The sequence below is a fragment of the Vipera berus genome (genome assembly GCF_964194415.1).
Source record: "Vipera berus genome assembly, chromosome: Z".
In the NCBI taxonomy this organism is placed as follows: Eukaryota; Metazoa; Chordata; class Lepidosauria; order Squamata; family Viperidae; genus Vipera; species Vipera berus.
The window spans coordinates 72,675,295-72,699,636 of NC_138205.1; the positions used below are offsets into that span (position 1 = coordinate 72,675,295).

The window sequence follows — 24,342 nt, forward strand, 5'->3', positions numbered from 1 at the left end:
TCCAACAGTTTCGTGCTTGTTTCCAAAGGTTCTTCCAATATAAAAACCAAATCACCTGCAAATGCTTGTAATTTATATTTTTCACCTTTAATCTCAGATTCTTGTCTAATGTTCTGTTCAATACTTCCAGAGTTAGTATAAATAGTAATGGGATAAAGGACATCCCTGTCTTGTGCCCTTTTTAATATTAAAGTTTTCCGTATAGTCTCCATTTACAATTATTCTAGCAGTCTGTTTAAATTTACAACTAAATTGTTACATGTCGATTCAAATGTTTCTTTTTCAGGGTCATATATAACTTAAATGTTGTTGATTACACAAAGAGAAAGTGAGAGAGTTTTCTCAATGTAGAAAAAGCTTTTTGTCATTTGAAATGATCTTTCATGCTTACAACTATGGAAAACATTGATGGGTTCAGAATATTTAGCAAAACCAAACTATAGTAAACATGTTTTTAACACCAAGATATATCATAATGAAGAAGTTGGGGTCAGGTTGTCTCCTTTTTATTATTGGTAGGGAGCTATTGGCAAAGTCAAGAATGTAACATTTTAGGTTGCTAACAGCTGAAAACATTTTAGAAGCTGTAGAGAAAAGAGAATGAATTTGATGGGCCAGAGAAAAGATGTGTTACCAAGGCATACAACAAAAAGTGTTTCATTGCTTACCTCCCAATAATAGAGGATTACAAAAATGTCTCAGGCAAACGACTCCTTGTTTCATCTAAGTGTAAAAGAGGGAATTATCCCTTATGGTATAACTGTATTATTGAATTATCAAATGATTTAGGGAGCTGCTGGCAGAGAAGGGGAATGGTGCATTTGCATTTTGTTCCTATAACTCGGCTTGGATTTTTCTGGGAATATGTAGGAGAGGACAGAGTGGCAGGAGTGGTAATATATAGTGGATGATCTTGGGAGAGAAAACAACAAAAACGGAACAATTGTTTAAGTCCAAACAGTAGGCCAGAATTATGAAACCCTCTCAGATACTTCTCTAATTCACATAAAAAGAGAGAGAGAAGGAGGAGAAGTAATCAGACTTGCAAGATTATCTTACTACCAACAAACTTTTTAAAAGTATTGGTTAGTCTTCTATGAAATCTATTTGTCATAGGCCTGACAGGAATTAAATTAGCAATTTAAGAATATAAACTGAAATGGTGTATTTACAGCTATTCAGCCAAATAACTTTTTACAATTGAGAGTGGCATAAATAGTTAATATAATTTGACAATAGGAAACAGGATACCTGTGTTTCCTGCATTCTGGGTTGGAAGGATTAGCCAGCAAAAAAACCTGACTAATTAGCTTGCCCTTGCATTATGTTATTCAGCAGGAGAGTCTGCATCATCTATACAGGTCCATAGGATGCTTAGTGATACATGTCACATCCAGTGGTGGGATTCAGATTTGTGAACAACTGGTTCTCTGTGTGAATGCCACTTCCAGAAGACCATTCTGGGCCTGGGCAACAAAAAAATAGCTACTGGTTCTGCTGAAGTGGTGCGAATCCCACCACTGGTCACATCATTCCTGGATGTTTGCATCCTGCCGCACTCCAAGGCAAAAAAGTTTCCTTAAAGAACATATTTATTTGGTTACATAGTATTGGAATGTTCAATGTTTCTTGTAAGTCCTTCTCCACTTGAGTCTCCACTAGCTTATATTCAGTTTTCTGCTTTATATGATCTCTTTTGTTTTTTTGTTTTCTGATCATTTGATTGTTGTGACATTAAATTAAGAATGCATTCATTTAAATTTTCAAATTCATTTTTAATTTCCTCATGGTTTGAAGTTAACATCATTTGCATTTGTTGTAATAGAACAAACATTTCATCCTGGTAAGTATTTGTTTTTTCTTGGTATGTTCATTCTGCATATCTCTGATGCTCCATAATGACCAAAAGTCCTTTCTCTGCCAATCACTTTAAAGTTGCAATTTAAAAAATATTTATAATCCAAGAAGGTCAATTTTTTCTAAGTTTTGTAGTTCTCACTTTGTAGATAGTCCACAATGTTTTCATTTCTTCTGTAGCAGCTGCTCTTTGTTTAATCAATACCCTGAAGGTCACAACAACAGGCTTTTCTTTCTGTCCAATATATTGAGGGCAGTATTTTCATCCACCACTAGATGTCAGCACCAGTCCATTTTTCAATTCCCCCCCCCCAATCACTTTCAGAAGATTTTTACTTCTGGGTTTTTTTCTTTTTTTCTCAAGAAATCAGTCAGGTAGGAGAGAGAAAATCAATATTTTTACCTAGTTCAGTCATGCTGTTTAAAATTACGCTTAGTTTAGTACTTTTTGGCTTTGGCTACATGTAACTTGGGCTAGACTCACGAATGACACTAGCCTTCCTTCTGTCAGTTTTTTGGAGAGCTTTCCCCAGATATCTGGATCGACCAGCATTGGCAGGGCTTTCCTCCTTCCTTGCCACCTCTCCGAGGTGGCTTTGGGCCCATTTAGGGTCCCCAAACAGAGAGAAATCAGCCGTAGGGATTGGATCATCTCAATCCCTCAGCTGGTGTGCTAGCTGCGCAGAACCAGAAGCCCTAAAGCTCTTTTGCTAAAGCCTTTTTTGCATTGTCCCAAACAGTTTTCCAGTTTTGAGTACTTCACGCACTAATTTAGTATATTTTCCATGGTCTCTATATAAATGAGGATGTCATCAAGGTAGACTAAGACCCCCTTGTACAGGTGCTCATGTAGCACTTGATTAATCAATTGCATGAACACAGCAGGGGTTCATGCAGCCCAAATGGCATAACATTGAACTGAAAGCTTTCCGGTGGGCTGTTAAACGCTGTCTTCCAGTTGTCTCCTTTTTTAACTCTCACTCAATAGTACATCTCTCTTAGGTCCAGCTTGGTAAAAAAACTTTCCTTCTGCCAAATGGGCTAACATGTCTTTCATTAAAGGGAGGGGGTACATATTCTCCACGCTGAACCCATTTAACCGTTTAAAATCAACACACAGCCTCAGCGACCCTTCTTTTTTTTCTTTGAAAAGCACAGGGGCGGCTACTCAGGATTTTGCTGCTGAATGAACCCTTTATCCAAATTGTTATCAATGTACTCCCTCAGTTCTGTCAACTTGTGTGTGTGTGGGGGGGTGTCATTGAGAACATTTTCGGCTTGGGGAGTTTGGCTCCTGGCAAAATCTCAATAGCACAGTTGGTCGCTCGGGGGGGAGGGACAGGATGTCACACTGTGTCTCACTGAATACCTCAGCTAAGTCTCAGTATTCGCTTGGGACGAGCGGATCCCAATTGGGAAATTTATGATAGTTTTCAGGATTTCAGGAGATTGCCTCTGGGTTTCACTTGTGTCACTGGCAGAGGTGGGAAGTGAAGGTCCCATTGCTAATCTAGTCCTCATTCCATTTTCCCACCAGATCATGGGCTGCCATTTATCAAGCCAGGCTAATCCCAAAATTACTGCCTCAGTCATTTTTGGGACTACCAAAAAACAGATAAATTCCCAATGCTCCCCCAGCTCTAGACATACTGGTTCAGTGAGTGGCTAGAGCCCCGCCTATAATGGATCCGTCTGCCTTATACCCTCATGGATATGGGCAATAATTTGGCATGAATGCCTAGCTTGAGCAATGTGGAGAGATTGATCAAACAAGGGTACAACCAGAGTCAATTAAAACATATAAATCCATTTGTGCTCCTGTCTTAGGGACCAAGAGCTTTGCAGAGAAGGCAAAAGGTGGAACAAGCTGACTCACCATCGGGTCAGCTTCTCCTTTGTCGTCACTATTGCAAGGAGCAGGCAGAGGCAAGCTCTCAATTGGAGTTTCAGGTTTCCCTTGGAGAGGAGAAGTGACTTGGGTGGCTTGCTTCTTGACTGGCCCAATTTGATTTTTCATACATTGGTTGGGATCTTGTCTTTGGTTTTGCAGAAGCAGTAGGTGCACTTTTAGGCAGAGGAAAAGGGACTAGACAGCCGGCTGCCTGATGCCCTGGTTGACCACATCTGAAGCACTTGATCAGAGGTCCCACAGGTGCTTTAGGGGTTCCAGTGGTCCTGGCAGGTGAGGGCCATTGAGGAACCTGATGTCTCATTGGTCCTGCTTTGGTCTGGATCTTGGTGCTTCAGGGTTTTGGTAGTGGTTCAGCTCGATGTCTAGGTTTATGGCCAGGTGGTACCATTCATGTAGTTAGTTAGGAATCGCTTGGGAGGCACATGCCTGGAAAAAATCATGGTCCAAGCCAACCTTGTAGTGGTGGATCAGCAATCACTCAGGCCACTGCCTGATCTGCCCAGCCACTCTTTGGAACTCCCTCATGTACTCTTTTGCCAATTGGCCCCTCTGTTTCACTTCATGGATGTCCTTTTCAGCTTGCAGGGCTTGGGATTCATCTTCAAATCTGGCTCTCAACTCACTCATAAATAGATTGAAATCCCACAGCTCTGATGCTTGCTCATTGTGCAAGGCAGTCACCCACTCTGCTGCTTCCCCTTCTAAATTTGTGGCCACAACATCAACCATTCCAGCTCTGTCATGGTAAGCCTGGCCATAACGATACATGTGAGCCCACACTTGGTTCAGGAAGAAGAACAGCTTCTCGGGATCCCCATCAAAGGTGGGCTTAAGAGGGGGTGGTTCTGTGGGTTGTTGCTGCTAGGCACATGGTGCTGGGGTCGCTAATAACCCTCTCCCTGGAGAGCCCTTGGCTGGGATCCTGGACTGGCTGGGCATTGATAATAGTCAGGGCTGGCATGACTTTGGTAGAGGTTGGAGCTGGCATCGCGTTGGCGACGATCAGGACTGGCAGGACGCTGGTGACAGTCGTGGCTGGCATAACATTGGTAGCGATCAGGGCTACCATACCACTGGTGACAGTCAGGGCTGGTATAGTGTCGGTGATGGTCAGAACTGGCATGGTACTGATAACAGTCAGGACTCTGCCAGCACACTGGGCTTGAGGTTAGACCTGGTCTAGGCAGTGGGGAGGCAGCATGTGTCTGGGACTTTGCCGTGTCAGTGGACAGTCACAAGGACACCTGTCCTCTCGCCCGCTGGAGATCACCTGGCGAGTGACTGGCTCCACTTCACCTATCTCAAGTTGATCAAAGTTCTCCCTCAAGCGTTCGACGGAGTGACTGTGGATGGCTATCAGGTATCTCCATTCCTCTGATTCATCCCAAGTGGCCAGCCACTTCGCCTTTCTCAGCACCGGCGAGTGAGATCCACAGGAAGAGATCAATGGGAATTCAACTTCTGCAGCCTTCAAGGTGCGTTTTCGTGGCAGGGCAGCATCCGATTGCCAAGTCCCTCCAATGACTAATGCTCCTTCTGATTGCATCATCGTCTCTAGTGGGACCTCCCAGGCTTTTGGTCTGGCTGTACTCTCCACCTGGGCTATAGCCTGCTTTCCATCTGCTGCCATCACGCTGAGGCTCGCAGTCGATTCCCCCTTCTTCTCCATCTCGAAATCTTCCCTGAGTCTTTGTTGTCCTCCCAAAGTGTTAGGTAGGCGATCGGGGCTCAGGACCCCACGTTTTAAAATAAATTGGAGTCTTGGTTTGTCATGGTTCCGATAGATGAGACCAGTAAAAGAGAACTCCAAGGCAAAAAGTTTCCTTAAAGAACATATTTATTTGGCTACATAGCATTGACATGATCAAAAGTGAAACCAAGGCTGAAATTCCCTCCCAAAGGTTACAAGGTTGAACTTCCCACCCCAGTAATATGTCATAAATCACATTCCCCAATTAACTACTTGAGCAGGCTTTCTAACGGAAGCTTCAGCTCGCTAAAATGCAATCAGCAATGACCTTGGTTCCCACAGAACAATTTATTGTTTTGACTAAGCTAAAAAATACTCATCCCCCCTCCCATTTCTGTGGGAACCAAAAACAAAGGGAAAATGGCTTTTGTAGTGTTGAAAAGATATTATGTGATCTGGCACCCATTATTTGGCCAAGTACCCCCTATAAAAAGATTGAAAGCAAGATGACATCTTTTCCAAAGAAAATCACTTTCCCAAAATAGAGTTTCTCAGTCATCCAGGTCATGGTTGTCTCAAAGGTGCTTTTTCAAAAGGCATTTGGACTTTCTTTGTTTTGGTTGAAGCAAAACAAGCTTCAATCAAAACAAAGAAAGTCCATTTCTTTTTGAAAAAGCACCCTTGGGTTTCCCAAAATAGGTTTATCAAAATAAATCCTATACACTGGCAGTCTTATAAAAATCTCCAAAACAAAACTATAGCATACATCCTATAAAGTATATTGATGAAAGATATTTTACCCAAATGTTTATGACAGGATGTCTATTTTAGCACCTATTACTTGAATTTGAACTTCAATAAACTGAAAATAATTATGCTAATCTGTTTTATTTAAGGAGAAAGAATTAACTTTTCATTGCAAAAAAAAGTTCTGCAGAGAGGGGGGAAACTACCAAAGGACTCCTGTTTTAAGAGAAATAATTAAAACAAATTTGGTAAGACTGAAATATTCATCTATATTCCATTTCCTCCTGTGCTGCAGAGAATAGGGGAAAGTAACCATCCTGATGTTCAGGAATGAGACAGAGAAGAAAAGGAAGAAGACAGTATCCATCAGAAATAATAAGGATTTTTTTTTGTAAAACATGCTGATTAAATAAATGCTGACTGGATACTTTTGCATATTTTGTTCTTGGGATGAAATTATAAGGATACATTTTATCTTCATTGAAAAGTTTAGAAAAAAAACTTTTTTTATTGAAAAGTTTGAAAATACATTTTAAAAACATAAACTCCCTCCCTCCCCCTCCCCCCCACTCACCCTCCCTCGCCCTTCCCCCTCGACTTCCCAGAGCTGAATACAGGGTATTAACTTTTACAAACTTAAGCTAAAATATGCTAACTCACTAAAAAAAACACACATTAAATTCTATCACACTTTAACTCCCCTTAAACATAACTAAATAACTAACTAATAATGAATACCTAATAATACATCATATAAAACTAATACTTATTCATATGCTAAATGAAACTTTTTAGTCCCATATTTATTCTGAATATACTCGATCCATCTTCTCCATTCCACAATATATCTCTGTTGCGATTGTTCTTTCAAATATGCTGAAATCTTTGCCATTTCCACCAGGTTTGAAACTTTCAAAGTCCACTGTTCTATAGTAGGCAGTTCCTCCTTCTTCCAATATTGCGCTACTAAAAGTCTTGCTGCCGTAATTAAATTCAACATCAATTTAGTATCTATAACAGTACAATCTGTAATAATACCCAACAGAAATAACTGTGGAGAAAACCTTATCATTTTCTTAAATATCTTCTGCATGTTCCACCAAATTTTAATCCAAAAAGCTTTGACTTTTTTACAAGTCCACCATATATGATAATACGTTGCATCATCACAACCACACCTCCAATATTTCGGCTGACAGTTCAGATACATACTTGCTAATTTTTTAGGATCTAAATGCCATCTATAAAACATTTTATAAAAATTCTCTCTTAAATTTTGAGCCTGTGTAAATTTTACATTTCTAACCCATATCTTTTCCCAGATATCCATTGTTATGACCTCCTGAAAATTCTGGGCCCATTTTATCACACAGTCTTTAACAAGTTACGTTTCTGAGTCTATTTCTATCAATGCATTGTAAATCCTTCTTATATGTGCTTGACCTTGATCTCTAATTTGTTTTACCAAATTTTCATCAGTTATCGAAATACCAACTTTCTGATCTTCCTTCCATCTAGCTTGTAACTGCCCATACTGGAACCAAGTTTGTACTATTTTTCCTTCTTTTAAAATATTATATGCCTTCAATTGCCATACATTCCTTTCCATCCTAAGAATTTCTTTATATGTAGTCACATCATGTTTAAATCCCACATTTATATTTTCTATTGCATGAGAAAAAAACTTCTTAACTATATTTCTTTCATAGTTTATATGCTGCCGGCATCAACTCCCCTCCGCCCTGTGCGTGCCCACAGAGAGGGCCTCCTCAGGGTGCCTCCGGTCAGGGAATGTCGACTGGTGGCCCCCAGGGGGAGGGCCTTCTCTGTGGGTGCTCCGGCATTATGGAACCAACTGCCGGTTGAGCTCCGGACGGCATCGGACCTTCGATCCTTCCGTCGCGGGCTGAAGACCCATTTATTTGAATTAGCTGGTCTGGCCTGATAGGGGTATATGGGTTTTTTAATTGGTTTTTATTATTCTATCATTGTTGTATTTTAATTGGGCATTGGTTTAATTTTCTTTTAATTTTTGTACTGCTATTTACATATGCCCTGTGAACCGCCCTGAGTCCCTTGGGGAGAAGGGCGGTATAGAAATCAAATAAAAATAAATAAAAAGAAATAAATAAAATATGCAAATTTGTATTATCCTGAGATGTCCAATATGAGTGTACATGGGTCTTATAAAAATAAATCTGCTTTCTGTTGTTAGTTTAGGAAAGTTGGAGAAAGTATATTTAAATATATACCATCAGTCTTTTAGTTATCATTTTCAAATCCACTTTCAGATCAGTCTTGTTCCTCTTCCATAACATGTTTTAAATATGGTCTATAGAGGCATATACTTTTAAAATTAGTATCGGTATCCATTTTCAAAAGTATCCTTTAACATATCCAATGTTACGATATTTTGCTCCATTCTATATTACTAACTCAAATTTAAGCGGTCTTCTTTAATTGTAACCTAGATTCTTCTAATTCCCTCTAGTGTCCAATTTTCAAAGTCCTATCCTATCATATGGGATTGTAAAGAAAGTGTAATTAAAAGCATTTGTGGATACTAAGAAATGAAGACAGGCTGTCATAAAAATCAACTTGTGACCAGATTAAATCTCTTGGCTAAAAGATTTTGTCATGTACAGTACTGGCAAGTGCACGTTTTCCAGTAATAAAGTTATTTAGTAAATCAGTAAACCACAATTTTCTTAACATTTCTTGGATGTAAAAATTTTAATTGGTTTATCTTGTACAAGTTGTTACAGACATAACATTTTAAATGTCATTAGTTGAGTTTTCTACTTTAATATCTAAGTGACCGTATTTTATTTTGAGGCAACATAATTTCTAATCTAGTCATTTAGATTATATTGTTCACACAGATATCTTTTTGATGAGATGGAGTTAGTCTGTTTTATAACAGTCTTCATTGGAATAATGGATGCAAGCTAAGAATGCCTTTTAGTACCCCACTTTGTTTATTTAGATTGAACCCCTATAATGTCTGTTGCTTAAACACCTACCCCAGTTCTTTTTATTCTTGGCAACAGGCAATCAGGTATGGTTTTTGGTAAATTATATCACACCATATTGTTTATTCTTCATCTGGTTTCTCTGTTGAGACCTGTTCATTACGGTAGAACCTTTGGCATAGCTCTCATCCTCCTTGTAGCATGCAAGCCCCATATCCATGTCAACATAGTGCCTCATTGGGGAAATAATAATAATAATAATAATAATTATTATTATTATTATTATTATTATTATTATTATTATTATTATTATTATTATTATTATTATTATTATTATTATTATTATTATGGTTCTTCACAGAGTCAGCCAGATGTTCAGACCTGATTTGATATTTTAGCTACCTATTGCCTCCTTGATAGGCAGATCTGGATGTTTGGTAATGTTACAGATATTATCACAGGATGTAAACTGTATATCATCATAGGCTGTAAGCTGTATTTTATGTTTGTTGTTTGTTGTTTGTTGCACAGGCAGCCAGATGTTCAGACTGGATTTGGTATTTTTGTCTACCTGTTGAGTTCTTTCCAAAGACCTGGGATAGGCAGATGTGGATGTTTTGGGATTTTTTTTTAATAAATATTCTATTTTCTATTTTTATAATCAAGTGCCTAATAGACAATAGACTGAGTCCATTAGTAATTCCATGGTACATGTAAGCTTCTTCAAACTAAACCCAATATTCCTCTCTCCAATACATCCTCTTTTCTTCTGGTAATAAACATTTTTCCACAGTAAGCAAATACAATTCTTATTGTTGTTAGTAAATAAACAATTACATATCAACATTTGTTACATTTTTCTAATAGTGTCAATAATATCAGTTTAGAATATCTTTTCCAATCAAAACATATCTTAATTGCATTTGCATTCAATATCCATATATTCAGTCCATAGCCTACTGTATTTTGTGTCAGCATTTTCTAATTTTCCTTCTATTTTCTGAGTTGTTAGTTCCTTCTCTATAGTTATTTTCTGAGTTTGAAGATTTAAATAAGAAAATTGTTCTTTTATCTCCTTTGTGTTAATTTTAATCTCATTATGAGCTAAAGCAATTGTTTCTTGCATTAATTTCAACATGGAGATAATTTCTTTCTGTGGTTCATCAGTATTTTCTTGGTGGTATGTCAAACTGAGGCTTCTGGAGACAGATGTTAAGGACAGTTTCTTACCATTTAGAGCTAAGTATGGAACATCCATTTTATTTTTTGTAAGTGGTCTTTATAAATTATCCAACCAACTATCCATTCTTAAAGTATAAGTAAAATTCAATTTTTTGTCCAGTGAGAAATACATCCTTTCTGTTCAGGGAGAAGAAAGAACCATTAAAGGTTGTGTATCAATCAAGATTTATAATCCAAAATGTTCCATCATATCAGATATATGTTTCTTCTACAATATCCCCAAGTAATTAATTAGCCGCTTTTCTTTTCCTGCGGGAATGAGGTGGAAATTCCCTTTCCCTCCTCAGGGGGAGTGCTTTGGGCAAATTTTCAGGAAGAGGTCTTAAAGTCATAAAGAGAGGCTCTCACCCAGTTTCACCCACATTGCTGTAAAATTGCTTGTTAGTGCTTGTTGTTTTCTGTTGACAGCAGCTTCTGACTGGCTATGCAAATGTAGCCAGTCTTTCCCCTGCTGGTTTGGAAGGCTTCCTTGGATCAAACAAGAGGGCTGCTGCCTCCCTGCAATCAATGAGGGTCCCCTCCTCGTTGATATGGGGTGACTTTTGATCCTTTCCAGGGTCCCCCAATGGAGCAAAATTGAACGCAAAAGATGGAGCTCCGTCTTCCTACATCTGCTTCACCACAACGTCAAAACCAGATGTTTGTGGATGTTTGAGGGTCTTAACATATATCATTGCAGAATGTAGGCTTTTCCAAGTAAAGTTGCCTTTTGCAATTGATTGATGGTGAATTTGTCAATACCAATGGTGTTCAAGTGATGCTCCAATTGTTTTGGGATTGTACTCAATGTGTGTATTACTAGTGGGACTACCTTTGCTTGCTTCTGCCTCAGTTGTTTTCTTTCTATTTTCAGGTCTTTGTATTTTGTGATCTTCTCTAGTTTTTTTTTTCCTCTTCTCTTCTGCTGTCTCCAGGCACTGCCACATCCACTATCCAGACTTTTTTGTCTCTCTTATAGACAGTTGTTAAGTCTGGAGTGTTATGTGGCAGGTACCTATCTGTTTGAATTCTAAAGTCCCAGAACAATTTAGCTTCTTCATTTTCTATGACTTTCTCTATTTCATGGTCCCACGAGTTCTAGCTTTCAGGCAAAATGATATTTCTTGCAGATCTTCCAATGCAGCATTGTTGCTACTTTGTCATGGTGTTGCTTGTAGTCCATCTGTGTGATCTTCTTGCAGCAGTTAACCAGGTGGTCCATCGCTTCTTCAGCTTCTTTGCATAGGCAGCATTTGCTGTCGCTGTTTTTCAATTCTGGCTTTGTATGAATTTGTTCTTAAAGCTTGACCTTGTACAGCCCGAATTAGCCACTGTCTCTTTCTTCAACTTTTCTGCTCTTAGCCATTGCCAGATCGTATTATTACATGCTTTCCCTGCTATTTTTTTTTCAATGTATTGACCATGTAATAGTTTGTCTTCTCATGCCTCCATTCTGTACTTCATTTTGTATTTCTTGTAGCCCAGTTTGTTCTCTCTAGTGGACAGTAAGCCTTCCTGGTATACAAACATCAGTGTATCTTTTACACTGTCCTTCAGATATTTCTTCAATGCACTTTTTCCTTTTTCAACTATGTGAGGTACTTGCAACATTCCATGCTCAACTATTTTCCTTGGTAGATAGAGTCTGTCTATGTAGCTGTGAGGATGAGACATGATTTATTATTATTTTTCTGGTCATCTTATCCATGGCTTTTAGTTCTGCTTGGATCCAGTTCTTTCATTTCAGCTTCCTTTTTATTCTTATCCACCTCCTTTAACCAAGCCGTGACCTTTGTATTTCTTTGGGTTATCCCATATCTGCGCCCAGATCAGTACTATTTTTTTCGTTGTCAGGACTGATTGATTCACTGCAGTTTCTCCATTGGTAGATTAGTAGAAACATTTCTGATTTGATTGAAATTGGAAGGTCTGTCTATAATTTGCAATTTGAGCTTCATAGCTGCTGATCTTCTTGGCTATAGCTGTTATTTGCTGCTTTAATATTTCCAGTGCTTCTTTGGTCTTCCTTCTAAGTGGTATTTCTTGATTAAGTATTGTTTGGTCTTCTTGTTCTTCTGCTTCCTTTCCTACATCTATTCTAGCTTACTTGCATCTGATCTCAGCTTGCCGATCTTATTTTTCAGTCTAATCTTCCATTTTGGTGGTATACTATTTAGCTTTTTTTCTTCTTTGTTATAAGGTAAAGGTAAAGGTTCCCCCGCACATGCGTGCTAGTCGTTTCCGACTCTAGGGGCCGGTGCTCATCTCCGTTTCAAAGCCGAAGAGCCAGCGCTTGTCTGAGGACGTCTCCGTGGTCATGTGGCCGGCATGACTAGACACCAAAGGCGCACGGAACGCTGTTACCTTCCCACCGGAGTGGTCCCTATTTTTCTACTTGCATTTTTACATGCTTTCGAACTGCTAGGTTGGCAGAAGCTGGGACGCGTAACAGGCGCTCACTCTGCTACGCGGCACTCGGGATTCGACCCGCCAAACTGCCGACCTTCTGATCGACAAGCTCAGCGTCCTAACCCACTGAGCCACCGCGTCCCTTTCTTTGTTATATTGGATCCCAGATATCCAGTTATAATTGCAGCTGTGCTGTACATTAGTTAGTTTGTTTCTTGAAAACAAATATCTGGAAAAATGATTGGCAAGCTGAGCTGGTCTTTATATTTGATATTGCAGTGTTGGCATCTTTTAATGTTTGTGCTAGCTGCTTCTTTGGAACAGGTTTTAATGCAGACAACCTTATTCTGATATTTTTGTGCTATTCTAGATGCTCATTTATTTTTTGTTTCAATTCTTCTGCTTCTTTAATTAGAGGGCTTTCTTTCTGAGGTAGAGGAAAGGGTGCCTGGCTTCTGAAAACAGAATCTGCTGGATTCGTCTATTGCTAGCTCCCCCTGGTTTCTTTCTGCAGTCTGAGTTACTCCTGGCTTTGATTTCTTGCCCTGACTAGACCTTTGCAGTTCTTTCAGTTTTGTGAATACTTTATTTAGTATTACAAATCAACATTGATCTGCCAGCCTCTATTCTGTTATTTCTGATTCTGGATGTTCTTTCCAGAACTGGTGCATTTATTCCAAATATCCTTTTCTGTAGGACTTGATCTGTAATAACAAATCATTATTTCTTTATTTTCAATCACTGTATATTTATGATGGGTAAATACCTTTTCTTCCAGTAGTTCTGAAGCTGTTGGCCCTGGTGTTTAGCTAACAGTCCTGTAGCCCATTTTTCACCAGATGTCCAGGAACTCCAGCATCTAGGGTGGTCGTTGTTAACCTAGGTGACAACCAGGCTGGTATGAATTTCTGTAATTTACATCTCACTATATTTTTTTTATGGAAGAGACACTTTTTGTTTGAATCCTCTGGTAAGACCTGTCCAGTATAGTTGAACCTAGTTCTCATCTTCCTCAGAGCACACAAGCCCCACAAGCATGTCAGTGTAGTGCCTCACTGCAGGATTATTTTTATAATTTATAAACTGAAGGATTATTAGTGTTGTTATTATTATTTCAAAGGTAATGCTAGATTCTTATTTATGATCAGCACAGTAGGAAGTGGGAAATTCTTTCATGAAATTATTTAAGATACTGAAAATAAGAAGCATAATACTGTGCTCTGTTTTCTAAAAGTTAAAATGGTAATGGTCAGAGTTTTGTGCTGTGAACTTTGGACTTATTGTCATCAAAACCAGGAAAACATTGAAAAGTACTATATGAGTAAGAAAATAGTTTTTAACCTGAATACACTACTAATTAAATTATAGCGAATGAGGGCATGTCTTTTCTAAACAAGTTTTATTAATTTTCCAATTTTACATCCAGATATTTATGAAGCAACATGGTGATTGGGTAATGAAAAGTCCAATAAGAAAATCTTTTTGTACATATTCCAGGTTACATCGGCAAAAATTCCCTCTCCAATTCCCTTACTTACAATATCGCAATCAAATTAATACATTTCTAGTTGTAGCACGGTCAGTTGAGACAATAATCAATATATTTTAATTTATATTTATCCATGTCCTGCTTTTAAATTTTACCTAATTTCAGTTACAGTGTTCTGAATTAGCTTTTAGTACCCATAATATTTAGTTTTCGGGTAACCCAAAATTCCCCTATTTCATTATATAATAGTTGTCATATCTAAAATACATATATTGCTTGTTTAAATACATTTTTATTTTTACAAATATATTGTATTTCTCATCTTAGAAGGTCGGCAGTTTGGCGAGTCGAATCCCGAGTGCCACGTAACAGAGTGAGCGCCTGTTACTCATCCCAGCTTCTGCCAACCTAGCAGTTCAAAAGCATGTAAAAATGCAAGTAGAAAAATAGGGACCACTATGGTGGGAAGGTAACAGCGTTCCGTGTGCCTTTGGCGTCTAGTCATGCCGGCCACATGACCACGGAGATGTCCTCAGACAAGCGCTGGCTCTTCGGCTTTGAAACGGAGATGAGCACCAGCCCCTAGAGTCGGAAACGACTAGCACGCATGTGCGTGGGAACCTTTACCTTTACCTAATTTTTATTATATCATTCCAAGTTCTATAATATAATTCAAAACTATGTTCTAATAGCTGATTTTCATTTCCCTCAAAAGTCTAAATCCTATATATAAAGTCAGTTTATATCTATTAAAGATTCCCCTTAGCCCATTAAAAAAAATTTAGGCTCTGTCATTATAAATCACAAAAGAAAAGAACCCATTTTTAAAATCTAACTCTAGCTTTCTTTTTCGGCCAAGCAGGCTTCCATACCAGTGCCTTTAAGTTCTCAAATGGGTCTCCCCTCATTCCTACACACGTTGCTTGAATCGAGGAAGGCCATCCAGCTGTCAATTTTTCAGAGGAACTAGGCCCTTTATAATCATTAAATTGTTGCTCTAATAAATCAAATCCGCATGTTTGTTTTAGTGTAGTTATTGTTGGTTCAGTCTGGTCAACTTCTTCTGGTCCCATCTGGCTTAGAAAAGAAGTCATGTCCAGTGTTGTAGTTGTTGTTTGGCTGGCTGGATTCTCAATATCGTGTGCTTGGAGATCCTTAAGATTCTCCATCTTAGTGTTGCTTTCTTCGACTTCTGTTGTTTTTTGGATTGTAGGTTTTGTAATTGAGATCAAGGTTTGGGTATCAAAGTTGTAGTTGTTGTTTTTTAAGATCCCCTGTTTTAATATTAATTTCTTCCTCTTCTGTTGGTTTTTGGATTGTCAATTCATCAGTTGCAGTCAGGGTTTCATTTGGTAAGTTTAAGCTGACTTTGTAATAATGCCACTTGGGTGTGTGTGTGTGAAAGCCCTAATAAGCAGGCATATACATAGAATGAAGGCTACTGCTAAGCTTGTAAGCCGCCCTGAGTCTTCGGAGAAGGGCGGGATATAAATGGAATTTTTTTAAAAAAAAAAAAGCTGGCACCTTTATCTTTCAGTCGAGTTCAATAATTCAGTCGCTTCAAGAATTTTTTCAAGTATAGTTAAGTTGTGGGTAGTATTCCTCCATTTCTATGGTGTTTACAGATATGTCTTTGGTGGAGGGTATTTTGTTAAGATTCAGCAAATCTCCACCTCCACTATTCCTAGAAGTTGTTTTTGCTGCCTGGTGTTTCAAGTTCTTATCTTTAAAAATAATGCCAAGGACAAATCTAGGCTATAGCAGAGCTCACAATAAAGAGAAAGTTTCCGTGCTATACCAGGCTTTGCCACAAGAAGTCCTCAATAGCATGTAAAATCTTTTTCCAGTCTCCAATAGAATTTTTATCCAGTTTGGATTTTTCCATTTGTTTTTTTCCCTTTTCCAGCTTAAGGGGTAAATAGGGTAGTAGGTCCCCATAGCAATAAGAACTTTTTGGTACCCCAAATATTCCAAAGGTATAAATCCATTTGTTTAGTTTAGTTATTTAGTTTAGTTTAGTTATGTTTTTAAATTTCTTTTGAGGCTTTAATTCCCCAAGTAAGCAGACGCTGCTCTTCCAAAACAGAGGGGGAGAAATTTTCAGAACGCTTCCACAGGAAAGTAGTTAGGGAAATAAGAAAGGTAAAATCTCACCCAAATCCTCCTTGTTGCTTTCGTTGTGCTTGGTAGTAATTTTGGCTTTCGGCAGGAAACGGCTTGATGATTGGCCATGTTAATGGTGGATCTTTTCTTCTTTGGTCCAAAGGAGCTGCATCCAGATCAAATTGAGGGCTGCCACCCTTCTGTGATCACTCAGAGGGCCTCCTCACAGTCGGTGCCCCTCCAGGGCGACTTTCAACCCTTTTCAGGGTCTCTCAATGGAGAAAAACCGGATGGTGGGGAGAGCGCTCTCTCCCACACGTCCGCCAGTGCCGCTAGCGCAAACTGGAAGCCTGGGAATGAGGGCATGTCTTTAGGTGTTAAGTGGAACACATCAAATGAGAAGTTGTATGAATGAATGCAATTTATTTTCAGGAACAAATTAGTCTTAACTGGAAAAACTGAGTTTCCTTGTAATGTCTTTCTTCAGTAATGCTTTACAATTGTTGCTGAAAGAAAAGGCAAGAAAGCACTGAAACTAAAAAAAAAATCTGCTCTAAACTAACATTGACCTTTATCTCTTTTCTTTGATTTGATTTGTTTAGATTGTATTTATTCCTTCTATTCTACATTCTGCATAGCATATCATCCTGAAAAATATTATTTGTATTATCATCATTACTAATATTTCCAGAAATGCAGTCCCATGAGATGCACTTTAGGTTTACTATGGGCTAGATTGTAATTGTCCTTTCTAGATTTTATTTCAGACTAGGACTTACAAAATTATTTTTGTGAATATATTCTTCAAAAACTAATCTAAAAGCTATGGTCTCATAATGCATAAAAGAGATGTAGAATTAGTTTGAGTGTTCAAAATGTTGTTAAACATTTCTCATTAAATTTGGGTGTTTATAAGTGATAAATTGATGAGTAATGTTTAAAAACTTTCACAGTTGATGGAATGGTTAGAAGGTTCTAATTATGCAAATATTTTAAAATATTTAATTTTATTAGGACTGAGAACACTCCAATAGCATATAATGTATAGCTATTTAAAGTGATGTGGTTTCCCACCAGAGACCACCTGTGCAAATACCCATTTTCTGGCTTTCACTCATCTTAATGAACTGCGTCTATGCAATACTTTTTCTGCTGGTTTTAATATTTAGATTTTGAATTATTTATCATTCTATTTCTTAGTTTGCATCATTCATAGTTCTTCCTCAAAGTCTCTCTTGACTTACTTTTGTTTAAAAGCAATAGTTCTTTAAAAAGTAATCTTAAACAGATTTTGCATACATTTTTGTTAAAAGCCAAGCCAAAAAAATAGATAATTGAGTGAAGGGGAATTAACTTTAGCATAAAGATTCTTTGAGTTGAATGAAAGCAGGATAGAAGTGAAATCTTAAGAAGTTTAACATAATTGGCTCTGTGAAAATAAAACATGTCTCTTCTTTGTGTTTCATTATGGAATAATTTCCACTTTTTCTTTACAACCCAGATTTGCTTCTGCTGTATTCATCTATACTAAAAAGCCACAAACATGGCACAGCCATAACACAAATGTAGATGCCATCTGTATGTTACATCATTTACTTATTTACAGAATTAGTAGACAGGTTAATATTCTGCCTCTCTTCTAAGAACCAAACTTTAGGAGGAGCTTTCTTCATATTATTTCCATAGCAACAATTTAGTGAATTAGGTTGTGCTGAGAAAGAATGATTGGGCTACAATCTCCCATTGAGATTCTATACATGAAGATATTGAGGTGCTGAGTCTAAACTTTAAAATGGAAAATACCCTATAGGGGCAGCAAAGCTAACTTATGGAAAGTTTTGGAATTTTATCCTATAGAGCAGGGATCCCCAACCCGTAGTCAATGGACTGGCACCAGGCTACAGCATGTCAGAAACCGGTCCACGCAAACAAGCAAAACCCCATCCGCAGGATGCAGGAAGCACATGAAACCACACCCCAGAAACCACACCCCAGACTGGTTCTCCATGGAACCAGTCCCTGGTGCCCAAAAGGTTGGGGACCTCTGATACAAAGACTGAATTCTCACAAAGTCACATGGCTATTTTGTGCTCTTTAAAGTTATTTTATTAAATTAGATTAAGAAAGAACAGTCGAAAAGTCACCAAGAATAATACTTGGTCTATGTTATTTTTAAAACCATGTGCCACATGCCTCCCAGTTTAGTAAAACTAAAACTGGAGCTGTCCTATCGATATAACAGTTGATGTTACAGCATTTCAAGTTTTTTTTAAACAGTAGCTTTAGCGAACGTCTAGAAAGAACGTGTTCTTGATTATCTAAGACGAGTACTACTCTGAAGTAATTGCAATTTTGCTTTCCTCCACAGGTCATGCAAGTAGTGAGGGAGCAGATAATGAGAGCACTGACCACAAAGCCTAGTTCTCTGGATCAGTTTAAAAGTAAACTTCAGAATCTGAGCTATACAGAAATACTGAAAATCCGCCAGTCTGAGAGGATGAACCAGGAAGATTTCCAATCTCGTCCAATTTTGTAGGTTTTCTTATTTTTTTCTGTTCTTTGCAACAAATACAATTGATGTTTGTGACTTCTTCAAGAATAACCCCAGGAAGTTATGTAGGACATGATTTAAAGAAAAGTTTCACATTTGCTTAGAATGCATTCATGTTTATACGAATAAACAAGTATGGCCCGTTATGTATCCAAAATACTTTTTTCTAGTTTTGTAGTTATTGGAAGTGAAATGATGATATAGGTAGGTAGGTAGGTAGGTAGGTAGGTAGGTAGGTAGATAGAGACAGACAGACAGACAGACAGACAGACAGAGACAGATAGACAAGTAATGCATTTTCAGCAAATGGTATTTTGACATTTTTCCCTGTCTATATGTGCCCTTTTTCCCTTTATGACTTTGTTCTCTCCTGCCCAGTTCTTGCAGAGGACAAAATATTACCATCAGTCAAATGAAATAGGTGGAACAAAAGTTTGAAGCAACAGAGAAGCTCTGGAAAAAAATGCTTTTGCTGTTTGGATTCCATTTTTGAAAATACAAACTCAGTTCTTATTTTACTCCTTTCCATATGCTCATAATAACCAGAATAGTGTAGTTGTTACTGTACCATATCTCATCCCAGATTGTGTGTATACATGTGGCAGAGTGTAAAGGAACTGGTCAACCTTGGCCATTAGCCATTGATAGATTTTTCTTGATTGGAAACTGTAAATTTCATATTTTTACAATCTATCTAAGCCTGTCCATAAAATGATTAATTGAGCCATTCAGGATATTAAAATGTCAGAATGTGGAATCAATATTAAATGTTAAATTTCTCGGTCTGGGCAAATTGCTGTGTAATGTAATTTTTCAGTACACCGTAAAATTCCTTAGTCTCTTTGATTGTCAAACTGAGATTAATTTTATTGATTTATTTGACTTGACATAATGCCAATTTCTGAACTTTCTTGGTAATTTGCAATATATATATTTGATATTAACAGGACTATTATATTACCAAAAGCCTGTATCGAAAACAAGATTCTATATATTCATAACTCTTATTGAAGAAGAAAATACTCATCTGCAGGGAAATCAAGATTACAACAGGATGTCCTTGTTGGGGAATTAATTTATACAGAGAGATGATTCACTTAGCTCACAATTATGGCAATACAATATCAGCTGCTCATTTGCCTCTCTTGTGGGAGAAATGGAGTTAGTAAACCAGCAGCTATGCTTGCTGCTGAAAATTATGAGGCAAACTTTCCAGGAAGCAACAATTATTTTCATTTTCAGGCTATGTCTTATTCCTTTTCTATTTCGGGGGAAAGAAGTGAATACCATTCCTTCAGTCTAGGAGCCATGGTAGCGCAATGGTTAGAATGCAGTATTGAAGGCTAATTCTTCCAACTGCCAGCAGTTCAATTCTCACTGCCTCAGGTTGACTCAGCCTTCCATCCTTCCGAGGTCTGTAAAATGAGGACCCAGATTGTTGGGGCAATATATTGATTCTCTAAACTGGTGAAGTGGTATATAAGTTTATGTGCTATTGCTGTTGCTATTTGTTCCAGACAGTTCATGTTCCATAACAGTATCTCAAAAGCAATATTCAATTCTCAGGAAACTGCAGCAAATAGAAGGGAAAATCAGTGATGTGAGAAATACTTAGGTGTATGATTGGGATAGAGCCAATTTTATCATTTCATATTGAACATAAATGTTTGTCAGAGAAAAATAATTAATATGTAAAAAAGAGTTTATCTAGAATACAATTAAGTGAAAGATATTTCAAGTTTCTTTTAAAATACTGATCATATTTTTCAGATTGCATAAGGATAGATGATTTCTTGAATGTCAAGGCAGATATTCTCTCCTTGTTTGGTGAAGGGAAGCTATACACTATTTTGTAATTGTTGTGTGCAGTACAGTTGTCTTTCCTAATTTCAATACTGCTTTGGAAGGACTAGTATCTCATTTTAACATGAGATTTGAGAATAATGCCTATAATAGTTCAAGGGATCTCCAGTTGGAAAGGATTGAAAAATATTATCTTGACCCATGCACTCAATTACCAGGGCATGCAACCCCTTCCATAGTCATTATGGACAATCTAAAGGTGAGATTTTATCAGCAGAAATGCAATACAAAAAATAGTTCCTCAGTGATCAATTAATGTTAATATTTATGCATAGAGTATCTAATTTGTTAATTAACTACCTAATCAATTCCAGAATAGACCTGACAAATTATTCTTTAAAAGAATTGGCAGTTTTATCAAGCTAACCCTAACCCTAACCCTATCAAGTCTGAGAGTATTTATTTGTGTTTTCTTTCCAGGGAGCTAAAAGAGAAGATTCAGCCTGAAATTTTAGAGTTGATAAAGCAGCAGCGTCTAAATCGTCTTGTTGAAGGAACCTGCTTTCGGAAGCTTAACAGCCGACGCCGACAAGGTACAAATCAGGATTGTTTTATCTGCTTCTTGTTTAACTTGCTTCTCTTTTCTTCTCAATGAAATCATCTTCATTCTGTGGTTAAGGTGCTTTCTGAATGGATGCAAAAGAATATCTTTTAGCTTTTACAGTAACAGTTTAATAACGCTATATAATAGAAAGGTTTGTTATAATTTTTAAGCTAGCTATGGTGAATACTAACCTCTTACTGAAAGCAGGTCTGTGTCTTGCTTCTTCTGATCCACCACCAATGCTTGGTTGTGGCAGCTCATGGAATGTCACTGAGCAGGAAGAAAACATACATTGTCATGGGGAAATCCCAGCACATGTTTAGAATCTGCAGATTTCTCAAGGAAAAAGATAAGGGACTAATTTTTATGGCAACAACTTTGTCCTCTTACAGTTGCAAATTGAATTTAAGTTCTGTTGAATGTAATTTTCTGATGGAGTTTTACAAACATAAGCTACAATTAGCATTACTCCTTTTAAGTTTAAGAGTAGTTTAAAATAATCTTTTCTCATGCTGTGCAAATCTGTTTCTTATCTTTACCATTTCAGGGGAAAATTCTTAAGGGTCAGAAGGATAAGGGAATTCAGTTAATTTTTTTCCTTTTTGAATTCGGTGGTATAAATAGCTACTTTTAAAGATTTTAGGAATGCAGTATTATGTATTATATTTTCTTTGCCATAGAGTAATTGTATGCCTTTTCAGATGAAAGCTGCTAGGAGCCATTTCCATACATCATATATTTTCATGGATCGATTTTTGAAATAGTAAAATAGGATAGAAACTCCACTTTAAGACTTTACTTAAACTCTAAGTAAATATACTGTAATTAAGCAAAATGCTGTCATTTTGATGGCAGCATTCCAGCTACGATGAAGCATGACACCAAATCATAGAAAATATTCAAACTATATCAAATAATTTTCCCCACTCGTGGTAAACTATGACTATTAAATTTGCTTCAATCTCAATATTTGGCAACCCCTGAAGTTTACATCACTGTTATCTGACCTTCTTTTAAGTGAAAAGGAGGAAGAACAAAGTTCAGGTACAGTACGTTTTGGACAGATCCATATTATGTATCCTGTTTATTAAATAAAGGGGTTATAGGAAAAAGAGGTCCTTGCTGTCTTCCTTAATGGGTAGATATAGTCCTCTGTCAAAATGTAAATTTCCAATAAATACTACCTTTTGTAAAGAAAACATACTAGTAGAAGATAAAGATAGTAAGGAAATTCAAGGGGTCTGGAGCATAAAATTCAACTACAAGATTTGATATTCCACAAATATTTATTGATAATTCTGATTTGTTTCTTACAGTGTAATAATTGTTTGTTTCATTCAAGGTGATGTTCTCTTTATAATACAAATTAACAACTTCTTTTATTTATCAGACAAATTTTGGTACTGTCGACTCTCTCCAAACCATAAAGTTTTGCATTATGGAGATTTGGAAGAGAGTCCCCAAGGAGAAGTTCCACATGATTCATTACAGGATAAGTGTAAGTGACTGGTATTAAATAACTTTTACTTTTTAAACATTTAGACTATCTAAACCATAAACATATGCACTGATTTGCTTATTTTTTAGTACCATCAGTGAAATTACTATTTGTAAAGCTCATTTGTCATGCCTTCTAATGAAAACACAACTGAACAGCAAGAATCTGTCTCTTATTTTTAAAATGCCTTGTTATAAAATATCTTCATTAGCTATTGTTTATAATACTTTTTATTCAAGAAATGGTGCAATGTAATAGCAGTATTTTTTTTATTATGAAGACCAGCAGTAGAGACAAATATACACTCACAAAACAAAGGAAATTCAGTGCCTTAAAATGAGACCTGAGTACTGTTCATAGTTATGTCATTCTACTCTGTCCTGCAACTAAAACAGAAATAATTACAAAGAACCTGAACCCAGTCATGTGGAAGTCCACAGTCCTACAGAAGGCCACATGGGGTCCAGCAATTTTCTGACTTCTAAAGATGATTCTTCCACATACAATGGAGAAGGTACCCGTAATAGGAGATTTATTCTCTCTTCCCAGAAAAAAATATTCCAACAAGATCACTTTCAGCCTTCTTTTAGCTGGCACCAAACCAAAGGTTCCATATTTTGACATCTTCAACAAACAATAAATGGTATCTCAAGTCTAGGCCAAGAAGGATGTGTAGATGAGCTCTTAGTAAATATTTATTAATATTGACTAATATTGACTAGTAAATATTAAAAAATATATAATTCTCCATTCTGATAGGTCACAAATTACTAAAGTAAGTGTATTATCTATTTATGATACAAAGCTATAGGTACAATTACGAACAAAAGACTAACACATATGTCAGAAGGGATTAATTTCTAGATATTTGTAAGAACATACAAAAGAAGGAATCCATTGATGATAATTGCATGTTATATTGAAGTGATAATGAAAAACCACATAAAGCTTAGGTATACTATTTGTATACCCAAGATTGAATGTGATTGTGATTAGTAATTGGTGAGTATCTGCTTACAAGAAAATTGATTTCTTTCAAATAAGTGGTTTAAACATGCATATGTTCATACATACCACAACAAAAGGATTAATATAAAGCTAAAAACATAATTGGATTGTTTCTAATAAAATTAGAAAACATTGTATTCCCTGTGATACTCTGTGAAAGCAAAGGTTGAGTTCTGAAGAAGTAGGATAGAAAGAATATTGATGCTGCTGAATTTTTGAACACTCTTGATAATATCACAGACAGCCAAAAAGCAAAGAAGTCATTAAACAAATCAATGCAGAGTTCTCATTCAAGGCACAAATGACCAAACTCAAATTATTCTACTTCGAATACATTATTTGAAGACTTAGTTCTTTAGAGAAGATTATGATGCTGAGAAAATTGGAATGAAAGAGAAGAAAGAAGAGGATAACCAACAATAAGCTGGATGGACAAATTTATTTGTGTGGTCACTTAGTTGATGCAAATAATCATAAT

At 37.0% G+C, this 24,342-nt stretch overlaps 1 protein-coding gene across 5 annotated transcripts in view; it reads left to right on the forward strand.

Annotated features, from left to right (window-relative positions):
• Positions 1 to 24,342, forward strand: part of ELMO1 (engulfment and cell motility 1) — a 336,399-nt gene that overhangs the window by 299,461 nt on the left and 12,596 nt on the right. For 4 of the 5 annotated variants that reach the window (XM_081343171.1, XM_081343172.1, XM_081343173.1 and 1 more), the window contains 3 exons: positions 18,769 to 18,932; positions 21,235 to 21,347; positions 22,749 to 22,856. In XM_081343171.1, the coding sequence (XP_081199297.1) occupies positions 18,769 to 18,932; positions 21,235 to 21,347; positions 22,749 to 22,856 (385 nt within the window). Of the gene's footprint in view, positions 1 to 6,075; positions 6,455 to 18,768; positions 18,933 to 21,234; positions 21,348 to 22,748; positions 22,857 to 24,342 lie in introns of those variants that run through there. The other variant, XM_081343175.1, reaches the window with a different exon arrangement.